Genomic DNA, 15,316 nt, shown 5'->3' with positions numbered 1-15,316 from the left:
ATATGTAAAAATGAAAAAGGTGAAAGGTCACCAAATAAAATTTCCACAAATACAGATAATTTTCTTTTTAATTGAATAAAGTGAAAAGTGAAAGATTCTAAATATTTCACCTCAGCTGGTAAGGTGATTAGGCACTGTTACAAATAAAACATCTTGTACCTTTTTGCAGTAATTTTCAAGTACTCTATTAAACAGATGAAGTGATGTTATATCTTGGAAGGATCAAAGATTTAGAGAAAGAAAGGTTCCTCACATTCACACAGATACATTCACACTCACAGACACAACACCAAAATAAAAGAGGGAAAATTTAAAGTAGTGATTTTGAGTATTCCCATATGCTAAGAGTGTAGCAATTCATTATTCATACCCATGTCTAAAATTATGTAAAATCAGCAGCTTAAAAATGCAAAAATTCATTACAAACTGTAGAAGTTTGTAATGAAAAAGTAACCCTGTCTGTGACTTGATACCAAATTTTCTTTTCATACACATTTAAAGGTTGATGAAGTAAACTATTTTTGCTTTTGTGGACACCTTTTGAAACTAAGATAATGCATCCCAAATTATAGTCTCCTGAGAAGATGTAAAGATTATATGCCATTAGAGGAGATTTGGAGAAAGCTTCTTAGAAGCAGCATTCAGAAGGCAAAGGCTGAAAGTGTTATGAATCACTTACCTCCCTAATGTCCCTTTGATATTTAGTGTTCATTTCTTCTGTTTTAATGAGATCCTTTCTTGCTGTCTCTGCTTCCTGTTCCACCTCCCCCACTCGGGAAGAAAGGGCTGCTAACCGTTCTTTCATTTGAGCCATTTCATAGTTTTGCTTTTCAAGCAATTCTTGTAGTTCGACTATTTGACTAGTTTCATCAGTTGAGTCTATAGAGCCATTGGATAAACGCTGCAGGAAATGAGAAAGAAATGGCACTTAGGATATTCTACATCTTTAATTTAAAATTCATGAACTTAAAGAAATGAAACTGATAGACCTTTCAGACTGAGAAACAAGAACTCTAACTAGTTCTGAAGAAAAACTAAGTTTCTAAGAAAACTCTTAATTGTCATTAAATATAAAGGTAGATCCATAATTTTCAAATAGGTTAGCAGATGCATTTGAGCTGGAAGCTGTATATATAATATGTATAATATATATTAATTAATTTATATTCTACTATTATATTAATAAATAATATATTGACATCATATACACTTATATTAATTGTATTATATTAATTTATATTATACATTGACATATAATATACACATATAGATATACGTATTGCATTATATATATTAACTTAGCACAAAACACTGGTGTATCCTAAACATTTAATAAATGGCAATTATTTTATCAATTATATTCAGAATTTATTATAAACAACATTATACTTACATAAACAGTATATTATTACTAAGTAATAAGAAAAAAACAGAAACTGCAATATTTTTATTCAAGATTCTGTGTGCATTTGCAAGTTTTATTTTCAATGACACTCAGAAAAAGAACTTACACACATTTTCCTTTTAAAGAAGGTTATTTCCAGTGTGAATCTGACCTAGCTGGAATAAAAGTATAACGTAAAACAGCCTTGATTTCTGTATTGCTAAGAATATAAAAGTCCTGAATGCACACAACACACAGGAAGGAGGCTTAAAAGGATTAAATACTTTTGAGCCTGATTTCTCCCCTTGCTGCCTAGAAACAGGGTGACCCATGTTTTCAGAAGCATGTCCTACAGCCTGGCGGCACTGGAGAAGCTTTGTGGTAAAGATAGTGCAACAACTGGGGAGAAACAGCACTAAAAGAAAAAGGGCACAACTAAGTCAAAATAAGAAAATGCTGATGCGCTTTGCTTTAATCTAAATGCAAATAACAAATGCCAAATTAAAAAAAGATAAACATAAAAAAAATAAGACGAGCGAAAGCAAAGAAAGTAGTTACGTTTGCTGGAGTGCTTGTTTGGAAAACACGAGTCTGATTTAACACAACAGATACAAGAAACAAATTGAAAATTATACAAATTTTGTGTTTTCTTTTTTCAATGAACTCAAGTATAGTTTTCAATGAACTGAAGTATAGCTGACAAGCAATGTTACATTAGTTTCAGGCGTACAACATAATGATTCAACAGCTCAATATGTTATGCTGTGTTCTAAATTTTGTGTTTTCTTATGCACTATTCACTCCTGAGAATCAGTGGCTAATCCCAGAAACCCATAACCAACTGAACCTCAGTTCCTGTGCAGGAATACACAAAATGAACACACGCAGGTTCCTCCAACATCTAACATTACCTCAGTGCACCGCATGCTTTGAGTCAAACCACACCCACCGTGTTATAATTTTCTGTCTTATTTCAGATACTCTTCTTTCCACCACTTCACATAATGCACGAACCTTAAAACACATCCAACACCCAATTTTCAGGTCTTTTTCCAAGTAAAAAGTCATATTTATAGTATTTATGAAATTCTATTTTATCTATAAAACTGTGTTACATTTTTATTAGTTTTCTACCTCTTTGTTTTATGTCATTGATAAAGTTGTGACACAAATCTCTATTCTTCCACAAGCCCGGTGTTTTTTATTGTGCAATTTTGCCTAGCTCATAACTTGTAAGAATGCAAATGACATACTAGAGCAAAACTGACTGACTGCAAGAGAAAAGAGGGAGAACAGAAAACACCATAAAAACAGTGAGAAAGAGAATACAGAGAGAAAGGGAATGCAGACAAATGGCAAGCAGTGTTTAAAAAGTTCAATAACGACCACATGGAGAAACAGCCTGGAAAATTTAAATTAAAATAGCAGAAAAGATGGAGTGAGTCTTAAGACGGTATCTAAAGATGCCAGATCGACAGACCTAATACCTTGAAGATATTGCTGAACTCTCATATTGCAGACACTGAACATCTAATAATCTAATAAAACAAGTAAGAGGTGTTGCGAACATGTAGAAATGTCAGAGATGCTGCTGAGATCCAAATACTCCCTCGGCGTCTCTATTCCCCCCACTGCTGAGATAGATGGCTGCTTGCTGGGGATCAGAAGTAAGAATTCTTTCCAAAGTTATACCTGCCCCTGAGGCATGCAACGCCACATACAAAGTAGAGGAACTGTGAAGCTAACGAAAAACTAACTAAAGAAAAACCAACAATTTTTATGGGCATAAAATCTAAAAATACTGATAGTGACCTTTACACACGACACAACTATCTGTACATTGAACTGAGAAAAGCAAGTTTACAATCATTAGGCAGCGATTAAGAACTGGTTTAGGGAAGAAGGATAGAGCCAGGGGTGTCTGGGTGGCTCAGCTGGTTGACCATCTGCCTTTGGCTCAGGTCATGATCCTGGGGTCCTGGGATTAAGCCCCACACTGGGCTCCTGCTCCAGGAAGGGTTCTTCTCCCTCTACCGCTTTCTCTCTCTCTCTCTCAAATAAATATAGAAGATCTTAAGAAAAGAAGGCCAAAGCCAATTGCCAGTCAGTTATAGCCAAATTTGGTATTACTGAGGTACAATATGACAGGGTTTGTTTGTTTTTTTCACAATAGAAAATACCTTTGAAGTCTGTATACTACTCTCAAGTAACAAGCAAACTTAAGCTTTACTAGAACTTCTACCTCCTTGCATGAACGACTTTCATGCATGAATGAGCTTCTCTAGTCAACAATAGAAATACAATAGAAATAGAAAAACAATAGAAACTACAAAAATCACTAGAAACAACCTTTTGCTTTTAGAAAATATTTTATATAACTGAAAAAAAATACATTTAGGATTCTAGAGCCCTAAAGAGCTTGAGAGAAAGTGAGACTCAGGTAATCACATACAGGATTTGAATTTAAAGGCAAGACTTTGAATTCCTAGTTCAGTTCATCAAACCTTTACCATATTACCTTTACTTGGAACATGTAAATCAACAGGATATACTTATACATGCTGTATGGTATAGACAAGTACCAGGAATGGGGTGTGTGTGTGTGTGTGTGTGTACTGAATATACTATATATGCACACAGAGATTCAACAAATATTTGTCAGTCAACTGATTCATGTTAATTTTCTAATTAGAAAAATGATTATTCCAATTCTGTGCACCTGAGGTCCATTAAAATCTTGTTTAAAAAATTGCATATTTTTAATGGGCTCAAGGTAAGAAAAATTTAATTAAATATAAACAGTAATCAGGCAACTAAAATAAAACACATAAAATGTTAACCTTTTTAATTCCTTTAGCAACAGATGTATACACTACAACAAAATCTGGGACTACCCATAGGAAAGATTTTGAAACCTCAGTTTTTTCCGAAGTGTTTATAAATAATTTATGCTTAAAAAATGTGTAATATTTCATCTATGCAAACCTCCTTAAATACATTTTATGGTGAGCTTAATATATATTTTCATAATTTCAGAGTAAAAGGTCATATAAAAACTATGATTTATATCTTAGAGAAATAATATAACTTTTGTTCCAAATCATTGTTATATAGACTTATCATTTTTTAAAATTTTTTTTATTTTTTTAAAGATTTTATTTATTTATTTGACAGACAGAGATCACAAGTAGGCAGAGAGGCAGGCAGAGATAGAGGAGGAAGCAGGCTCCCTGCTGAGCAGAGAGCCGGATGCGGGGCTCAATCCCAGGACTCTGAAATCATGAGCTGAGCCAAAAGCAGCGGCTCAACCCACTGAGCCACCTAGGCGCCCCTATGTAGACTTATCTTTAAAATAAATTGTGAGATTTGAACTGAAATGACAAATTATTGAATTAAAAGAAAACTCTGTGGTTATTTTAAATAGCTTTATTGAGATATGATTTGTATCCATAAAATCCATCCATTTAAAGTATAAATGTCAACAGTGTTTGCTGACTAAGAAGTTGTACCATCCACATTGTCTAACTTGGAGACCATTTTCATCACCCCAAATAGAAAGTCCTTACCCATTAGCAATCACTTGCAGCTGATCCCCAGTTCTAGCCTTAGATGCCACTTAGCACTTAACTACTTTCTGCCAGTATAAACCTGCCTATTTGGTACCTTTCACATAAACTGAATCAGAGTAAATATCCTTTTGTTCACTGAGCATAATGTTTCTGAGATCCATTCATGCTATAGCAAATTACCAGTTTCTTTTATTGCTGCATAGTACTCCACCATGTGGATATACTACCTGTTATTTATATATTCATATGGTAATAGACATTAGCCTGTTTTTACCTTTTGGCTACTGAAAATATGCTGTTATGAAAATTTGGGTACAAGTCTTTGTGTGGATATATGTTTTGTATTCTCTGGATAAATTCCTAGGAGTAAAATAGCTGGATCATATGGTACATATGGTAATTCTATGTTAACATTTTGAAGTACTATTTCCCAAACTTACTACACCACTGTACATTCCCAGGAGAAATGATGTAACTTCAAATTTCTCATATTCTCACCAAACTCATTACTTCCTTTTTAAGTTTAAAAAAATTTTTAATTAAATTCAATTAGCCAACATATACTATATTAGTTTCAGATGTAGTGTTCAGTAACTCATCAGTTGCATATAACACACAGTGCTCACCACATCACATGACCTCCTTAATTACACTACTCTAGTGTGTATGTAGTGGTATCTCCTTGTCATTTTGTTTGCACTTCCTAATGGCTAATGATGAGGAGCATCTTTTCATGTGCCTATTGGCCTTTATATATCTTCTTTGGAGAAATGTCTATTCAAATTCTTTACTCATTTGCTAATTGAGTTGTCTTTTTATTGATGAGTTATAAGAATTTTATATAAATAGATATTTTGGATACAAGTCCTTTGTCAGTTACATGACTTGTAAATAGTTAGGTTTTGCCTAGGTATTTATGATATGGGGCAGAGAGAAGATAATATTTTTGGTACTCTTTGAATTTTATCATTGTTTTCTTTTAATGATTTATTTATTTATTTGAGAGAGAGCACGAGAGAGAGAGAGAGAGAGAGAAAGAGAACACGCAGGGGGAAGAATTAGTGGGGGAGAAGGCAGACAAAAAAAAAGTAAAAGCCAAGGTCTTATGATGATCTCAAAAACCCATATCAGGGACACCTGGGTGGCTCCATCAGTTAAGTGTCTGTCTTTGCCTCAGGTCATGATCCTGGGGTCCTGGGATCAAGTGCCCCCATCACTCCTTGCTCAGTGGGGAGCCTGCTTCTCCCTCTGCCTGCTGCTCCCCCTGCTTGCACTTGTTCTCTCTCTGACAAATAAATAAAATCTTAAAAAAACCCATATCATTGCAAGAACCCACATTATCTGTCTATCTATGCCTACTCCCATCTTTTGCTATAGTCTATTCCATTCTAGCTACACTGGTCCCCTAGAAAATCCTAAACCCACTTGTGTCTCCCAACCTGTGATTTTTCTGTTTCATCTACCATATTAACACAAGGCATGTTCTTTTTTCGGTCCTGGCTCAATGTTTTATTTGCCTAATCAATTCCCCTCATATAAACTTACCCCCAATACTGAATGTGACATCTTATACTAAACACTCCCTTTTGACATATCTGAATTGGACCCATTTCCATGACCTCTTTGTGTGTCAAGGAACGCCTGTGCATCTAATCCTTTTTGACAACTCCTGAACCCTTAAAAGAACCCTTAAAAGGCCAAGATATATAGGCTCCTACTTCTGGTGATTGGCACTGGCATGATCTTTAGCATCCTCTTTACCAATACTCATCTGGGGTTTGTAGCTGGATTTTCTTGTTCAATACATGATGTCTGGGTCATCTACTCCCACTTGAATTACTGTAACAATCTTCTAACTGGTCTCTTTGTTTATAACCTTGTCCTCTTACTTTCCTTTTTAAAAGAACCAGAATGATCCATGGTAATCTTGTTACATGGTAATCATGTTACACCAAGTCATTCCTCTGCTCAAAACACTCCAATCCTTTTCCATCCTACCCAGTACAAAAACAAAAATATAACAAAAAATAACCACAGCTCCCCACTTTCTACTCCCCTGCCCACCCCCCTCCAAGCCCTGCCCTCCCTGACCTCTCTCCTACTTTTCTCACACTTGTTCTCTTGCTTTAGCTACATGGGCAACCTCGCTGCTCCTCTAAGTCAACCACTCTCCCATATTGCAGCCTTGGCTTGAGTTTTTTTTTTTACTGACTGAAATTCTTCACTAATATTCCACATGGCTAACACCCTCAACTGCTTCAATGGAGCCAACCTTGACCACTTTATTTAAAAGGGCAAACTACTCCTACCTCCATGTCTCCCCAAGACTCCTGATTTTTCTTCATTTCTCTACTTTTTCTTTTCTTCAATATCATTTTATGATATACTAGAAGATTTACTTAGGTAAATTTATTGTTTATTATCTGCTAACCTCCTCCAAATTGCTAGGTCATAAGCTTCAGCCGGGAAAGAGCCTTTATGCTTTCTTTTTGTGTGTCACAAATACCTAGAATGATGCCTGACACATGATGGTTATGAGATAGATGTTTGTTAACTGAATAAATGATTACTTGTGTCTCTGGTGACTTAGAGCATCTTCCACAAAAACAGATTTGTTAAATGAATGCATGAATGAATGAGTGAATGAATGAAAGTTTCCATTAATGAGTAAGATGAGTTTTAGGAAAAACAGTAAGGATTCAAAAAGAAATAAAATATGGAGACAATATTTTCAGCCATCATGCACAAAGCTCATGAAAAAAATGTTTTCATAAAAAGTAAATATAAAATAGAACTGAGTCCTTTTTTGCCCTATTCTAAGGCATAATATAGATGAATTATCTTTAGGGTAGAACAATCTGATGTAAACTAAGGAAACCATTATTATAAACGCACATTAAGATTTAAAAAGTGGTAGAAATACACATTCTACATAAGACCAAATGAAATTTATGAAGTCCCAGAAGCCCTACCGTATCACAGGCTAACCGCTTCTAAAGATAATCTTGAGATAAAGCCAGAAATTTAAACATGTTCTTCCATTTTCTACCAAGTAAATGCTAGAAATATGGGTCTCTCTTTGTATTTGATAATCCTCAATAAAATGACTTCATCATTAATATTCTCCATCCTACTTCAAGCTCTAGTATTTATTTAAAAAATACTGTAACATGTCTTTTAAAAACAGTAGTCTAGTTAAATTTCTAATGTGCCCATTTTCACTCTGCATTTTATGGTACTTTAATGGTTACTGCTGATTTTGAGCATATTTAGTGGTTACACATTGCCTTTCTACTCCACGAACATATCAGTGAATGATTTTCATGTTTCTTTAAAGTGGTAAGATAATGCCTGTTGGACGTACAGAAAGAGGGCACTTAAATTGCTATATTAGTATGACTTAATAATTAAGTTCCATTTGGACAGCTATTTCTTGATAAGGTATTCCAGAGGATTTAGGAGCTATGTTAATTATAAGATTTTAGAGGTAGATGGACACTGCTTATGCAGAATGAATACTTGATTGACCTCCCCCTGCCCTAAGAAGCTATTATATTTGACAGCTGATAATCTCCCTCAGATTCATTGAGATATATCTGATATATAATATTGTGTAAGCATAAGATACACAACATGATAAATTGTTACACGTGTATATTGTGATCACCACAATAAGGTAGTTAACATGCATCCATTACCTCACATAATTATCACTTCTTTTTGTAGTGACAACATTTAAGATCTCTTATCAAATTTCAAATAAACAATACAGTATTCTTTTTTTTTAAAAGATTTTATTTATTTATTTGAGAGAGAGACAGGGAGAGAGAGCATGAGTGAGGAGAAGGGCAGAGAGAGAAGCAGACTCCCCGTGGAGCTGGGAGCCCGATGCGGGACTCGATCTCGGGACTCCGGGATCATGACCTGAGCCGAAGGCAGTTGTCCAACCAACTGAGCCACCCAGGCATCCCAACAATACAGTATTCTTAACTGTAGCTGCTATGGAAGCTGATAACTTACTTTATCATGAACATAATTCTACACTTGATTTGTACATTTTGACATATGCTTTCCCACGTTTTTCACATCTAAAACATAAATGCTAGATTCTCTCGTGAGGAATTTCAAGATCTTTTTCTCTTATGCATTTTACTTCTCATGGCTTATTAATCTCTCTAGAGAAAATAATAAGGTAGGAATTTATCTTACAATTAATAAAATCCAGATGTTAAAGGCACAGATACACTTAAAACTCATCAGCATTTAAGAGGGCACACCAAGCCCTTCCATTCTATTTTTTAAAATAGTTCTATGAATATTATGTTAGAGATAAATTATTTTTATATATTTTTAAAGATTTTATTTATTCATTTGACAGAGAGAGAGAGAGAGAGAGAGAGAGCACAAACAAGCAGGGGAGCACCAGGCAGAGGGAGAAGTGGGCTCCCCACCAAGCTGGGAGCCTGATGTGGGCTCAATCCCAGGACCCTGGGACCACGACCTGAGCTGAAGTCAGACACTTAAAAAACTGAGCCACCCAGATGCCCCTGGTTAGAGATAAATTATTGATTGGTCAAAAAAGTTACACAAGATTTGCAATCATAATGTAAATAATCTAGCTTCAATAATTCTGTGGAGGATTGGACAGAATCTATAAAATGGCAAAATTTTATAAAACATTTCATTCTGTGAGAAGAGAATGTAGTGTTATTGAAATATAGAACCAAAAATAAAGAAATAACACAAATCAGACAGGGAAAACTTTCATAAGCACAAAAATAATAAGGAGATAAATAACTAGAGCTGATAGTTCATTGGAAATTTCTTATGTGAGTCAGCAACATTAGGGCGAAAAAGGTAACAGAATAAAGACCTAATTAATCAGGAATTCTACAAATCAATTGTGAAGTTTCTTTGTGAACTCTATGAGTGAATCTTAGACCAACCACTGATTCAGGGAGGGACTCTGGAAGACTTCAGCCAATCTGAGGCCCTAGCAAATACTATTTCCTTTCATTTTAAGAGATCATTATACTCCTCATCTTACTTCAAATTCTCAAATTTGGATTTGCCTCCAGATCCTCAGATAAGACTGTATCTTCCATTAGAATAATGACAACTAATAATAATAGCTATCATTTATTGGGTACTTACTTACCCCAGACATACAGCTGGTAAGATTTCTGGCTCCAGGCACAGGTTTGTAATAATTACTCCACTTCACTAACATTTAAGTTCTGACTATGTACTAGGCACTATTCCAAGTACATGATGTGCATAAACTTTTAATCCCTATAACAAACTATTGTAACAGAAAAGGAAATTGAAGCAAGGAACATAGGTATTTTACTTAAGGTCACACTACTAGAAAATAATAAGGTTCAAACAGGAACCCAAGTAGTCCAGTGTCCCATTCCATTCTTTCTTTTGTTTATTCTCTCTCTCTTTCTCCCTCTCTGCTTACTTTTATTCATTCACTGTTTCATTTATCAATTTATTCAATCTCTACTTGTATTTCATTTATCCATTCACTTCAGCACTAAAACTCTACTATCTGTTTAGCCTCTGTCATATGCCAGATACTAGACTGGGTGCTCAGAATATGAAGATGCCTACCTGAAAGTAACAAAATATAGGAAAAAAGAGTAACCCAAATCAAGCCACCAAACCATTAATAAAATTCATAAGAACCAAAAAGTATTTAAATGCTGAGGAGTCCAAAGGCCTCAAGGCTATGATTTTGGACATTTTGGGTCTGCCTAGATTGTCTGTATTAATTTCCACATTGCATTTTAGCTATCACAAATCAGATCTGACTTCATATTTCAATCTTATCCTACAAATAACCATATTTTGTCTTTGTTCTGAAATTCTCCAGCACAGAATTCACAGCTATTATTTCTAATTCCACAATGACTCTTTAATTCTGTTTAATTTTATACAAATCACCTATTTACAAGCCCTGCAAATCTAGAACCTAGAACAAAGCAGATATAACAATATCTGTACTCTGTATCAGTTATTCTCAACTATGACTACACATTTTAATCCTTAGGAGAGTTGAATAAAAATATAAAGTGGATTCCACACAAAATGTGATACACATAAAACTCTTAGAAGAAAAAATAGGCTGTAATTTCCTTGATACTAGCTGTAGAAACATTTTTTGAGATAATGCCACCTCAGACAAGAGAGACTAAAGCAAAATTAAAGTATGAAGACTACATCAAACTAAAAGGTTTTTGTATAGTGAAGGAAACCATAAACAAACTGAAAGGCAATCTACTAAATGGGAGAAGATTATTTGCAAAATACATAAAGAACTTATATAACTCAACACTAAAAACACAATCCAATTAAAAAATGGGCAGAGAACCTATGTTTTTCCAAGGAATACATACAGATCGTCACCAGACACATGGAACAATACTCAACATCACTAATCATGACAGAAATGCAACTCAAAACCACAATGAGACATCATTTTACATCTGTCAGAATGGCTAAAATAAAACACACACACACACACGAAATAACAAGTGTTGGTGAGAATGTGAAAAAGAAGGAACCCTCATGTACTATTAGTGGGAATGTGAATTGGTTTAGCCACTGTGGAAAATAGTATAGAAGTTTCTCAAAAAATCAAAAATAGACTTACCATACATATATATACATATATACATATATACATATATATATATATATACCCTTTGTTTATTGCAGCATAATTTACCACAGCAAAATAGATAAATGAGTAAAGATGATGTGGTATAAGGGCACTCGGGTGCCCGGGTGGCTCAGTTAAGCATCCAACTCTTGATTTCCGCTTGAGTAATAATCTCAAGGTTGTGAGATCAAGCCCTGTGCCAGGCTCCACACTGAGCATGAAGCCAGGATTCTCTCTCTCTCTCCCTATCCCTATCCCTCTGACCCTTTCTATCCCTTCATCTTCCCCAGCCTCCACACTCTCTCTAAAGGAAAAAAAAAAGATGTGATACACACACATACAAACACAATGGGATGACAAAAAGAAGACTGGTATGTGTATTTATGCACACACACACACACACTCACACACACACACTCAGGCATAAAAAAAAGAAAGAGATCTTGCCATTAGCAACAACATGGATGAACCTACAGCATATAAGACTAAGTGAAATAAGTCAGGCAGAGAAAGACAAATACCATGTGATTTCATTCATATGTGGAATTTAAGAAACAAATGAACAAAGAAGGGAATTAAGTAGAGAAAACAAATTGGTGGTTGCCAGAGGGGAGATGGGTGGCTGAGAAGAGTAAAATAGATAAAGGAGATCAAGAGCAGTGAGTAATGTATAAAATTGTTAAGTCATTATATTATACATCTGAAACTAATGTAACACTATATGTTAATTAGACTTCAATAAAAATGGTTCTCACTCTAAACCATATCTAAGAGTGGGGTCCAGGTATATAATTGTTTTTAAGTCTCCCTATGTAATTATATGTTTAGTTGAGGTTAAGAACCACAGATCAATATTATCCAGGTACTTTACTAATTACTGTATTCAATCTCATCATCAAACCTGAAAAATTGTCTGGCATAATGAGGCAAAGAATTTAAAGTAATAAAATAATCAAATGTGAAATGATTATAATAAAAGATACAATAGATCCAAGAAATTAGTATTCTTTATCCTAGTATCAACTAATTATTTTAAAATATATTTGATATTTCAAATGGAAAGGCAACTATTTCTTATTTTTGAAAGATGGAAAGAAATACATCTCTGTAATAGAGCTTGCCAAATATTGCCTTATTTGGAAAAATTCTAGATTTCTAGACAGAAATTTCTATACAGATGATTTCTTATAGTTACTTCCCCATTAATGACTATTATTCAACACTGAGATTTGCAAAGTCATTATGACACAGTAAATACTTAGAAATATTATTTAATTAAAGTATCTAGCTGATGAGCTTTCACTTGTCAGTTCTTTAGTTCAATGTGATTGTGTTTTATTAATAAGTATAAAATATATTTATTATTTTCTGAGACCTTCTAAACCATGTTTAATTTCCACCAAATTTGAAAGCAAGAATATTTTAATCTGAGGACTATCTGTTACTCTGAAGTTCTAATATTCTCAAAATCTTTAAACTAGAATACAATTCATTCACTATATCTGGTATATGTGGCTTGACTGAAATATACTTCATTTTGTAGTGTCTTGAATCTAGATGAAACATGAGGAATTTCTATTCAATATTCCCATGACTGATATTAATAACACTCAGAAATAAAAGAAGTAGCTATTTCCTATATTATGATATGATTCATCTATAAAATTCCTAAATGATCTGGAGCACCTGGGTGGCTCAGTGGGTTAAAGCCTCTGCCTTAGGCTCAGGTCATGATCCCAGGATCCTGGGATGGAGCCCCACATGGGGCTCTCTGCTGGGTGGGGAGTCTGCTTCTCCCTCTCTCTCTGCCTGCCTCTCTGCCTACTTGTGATCTCTGTCTGTCAAATAAATAAATAAAATATTTAAAAAAAATTCCTAAATGATCTAAATAGTTATAAAATATAACTAGCTGATTTTTTGTTTTTCATTTTGCTTATGACCAAAAATCTTGAATTCCTTCTTTGTTCAGCTATAGAATAAAGAAATAACATTGGAGAAGATCTTTTTTCTTTCCGGAAAAATCACTCAGCACTCCTTTTAGATATGTAAATATAAGGCAAATAGGTACCCCTGCCCTAGAAGAAGATTTAATGAAACCTTGACAGTCTCTTCCAGTGTCTCTTGATGTAAGAGAGGATAACAGGAGGGTAATTTGCATAATTACCAGGAAACCTCAGGAGAGAAAGGAAAAACAAGACTGCTTTCCTTTCATTTCTGAAGTTCAGTGTTTTTCCCAACTATCCTATGAAATAAGACAACTGACTGGATCAGAAAGATTTCCAAGAACTCATGAGAAGAACCTACCATGTGGGAAGTATAATATGCACTGGGATCTGAGTCCAACGCCCAATATCAGTTATGGTTCTAGCTCAGAGTATAGCTGAGTGTGGAAGACCTTCCTGGTGTAGTCATCTTGATAAATTTGGGAATCTAGGTATGAAAATAAGCCTCAAAGTGGTGTCACCTGATGAAGGAGAAATCCTCCCTGAAGAAGCAGTCTGCCATGGGATGTCACTACTGCTGGTGGAACTCCAAACCAGGTCAACAACTGGGATGGAATGATTTCATTTACCCTGTATGTCAGTGGGCTATTGCAATGGTATATGGATAGCATTTGATTTTGAGGGGCCACCCATTTTTAAAAGTGATATTTTGGAAATTCAAAAGTGGCAATGACAATTTAAAAAAAAATCATTGCTCACTGGTTACCTTATGACATTTTCTATTTCTCTTTTCACAAAATGTTAAAAACAAAAACAAAACAAACTGGTGCTCTTGACCTGATTAAATTTTAGGGGGGGTTGGATAATTCAGGCAGAGCAAGAATGGTCCTAAGAGAGGTCTACTAGACTATATAAAATCAAGTATGCCATTTTGACCCATGCTACTCTGTAGTGTATTGAGGTCTTGAACATTGTATTGAATATTGAAGTCTTGGGCAATACATAAGAAGTAAGAAATAAAATCATGTTGAAAACAGACTGTAGAAGGTACACTGGAGAAGCAGAGAGAGTGGCCAGGAAATAATTACAATAGTCCAGGTAAGAGATGGTTGATAATGGTTGTGTGGTGATTAAAGGCAGATGGTAACAAGTGATCAGATCTTAGAAACATTTTGAAGGCAGGACAAATCTAATTTCTTTACAACTTGATGTGGGGTGTGAAACATAGGGAGGACTTGAGGATGACTTGATATTCTTCACCTTGAGCAACTGGAAAGGCAAAGCTTCCATCATCTGAGATGGGGAAGATGCAGACAATTTTGGGGGGTTTGGGGATACAAAAGGTAAATTTTGAACATTTTAAGTGTGCAATATCTTTTAGATGTACAAGTGGAGATGTTCAGTAGGCTGCTGGATAAATATATTTGGTTGTAGAGTCTGAAGTAGAATTAAAGTTTTGTAAATAATTAGCTTATGGATACTAGTTAAGACTATGAGACTGATGGCAATCATTGAGAGAAGAAACTGGGACTGAGACCTGGGTCACTCCAACATTAAGAAGTCAGGAAGAAGGGGCACCTGGGTGCTTCAGTCAGTTAACCAACTGCCTTTGGCCCAGGTCATGATCCCAGGGTCCTGAGATTGAGTCCTGTATTGGGGCTCCCCTGCTCAGCAGGAAGCCTTGCTTCTTCCTCACCCTTTGCCTGCCGCTCCTCCTGCTTGTGCTTCCCTGTCAAATAAATAAATAAAATCC

General features: G+C 35.0%; 1 protein-coding gene across 11 annotated transcripts in view; it reads right to left on the bottom strand.

Moving 5' to 3' along the window:
• Window positions 1-15,316, bottom strand: part of PPFIA2 (PTPRF interacting protein alpha 2) — a 493,640-nt gene that overhangs the window by 129,557 nt on the left and 348,767 nt on the right. For all 11 annotated transcript variants that reach the window (XM_059402392.1, XM_059402391.1, XM_059402394.1 and 8 more), the window contains one exon: window positions 680-901. In XM_059402392.1, the coding sequence (XP_059258375.1) occupies window positions 680-901 (222 nt within the window). The remainder of the gene's footprint in view (window positions 1-679; window positions 902-15,316) is intronic.

Source organism: Mustela nigripes, chromosome 6 (assembly GCF_022355385.1).
Source record: "Mustela nigripes isolate SB6536 chromosome 6, MUSNIG.SB6536, whole genome shotgun sequence".
Taxonomy (NCBI): Eukaryota; Metazoa; Chordata; class Mammalia; order Carnivora; family Mustelidae; genus Mustela; species Mustela nigripes.
The sequence above is the reverse complement of the archived record's forward strand: the minus strand, read 5'-3'. Positions and strand labels throughout refer to the sequence as shown.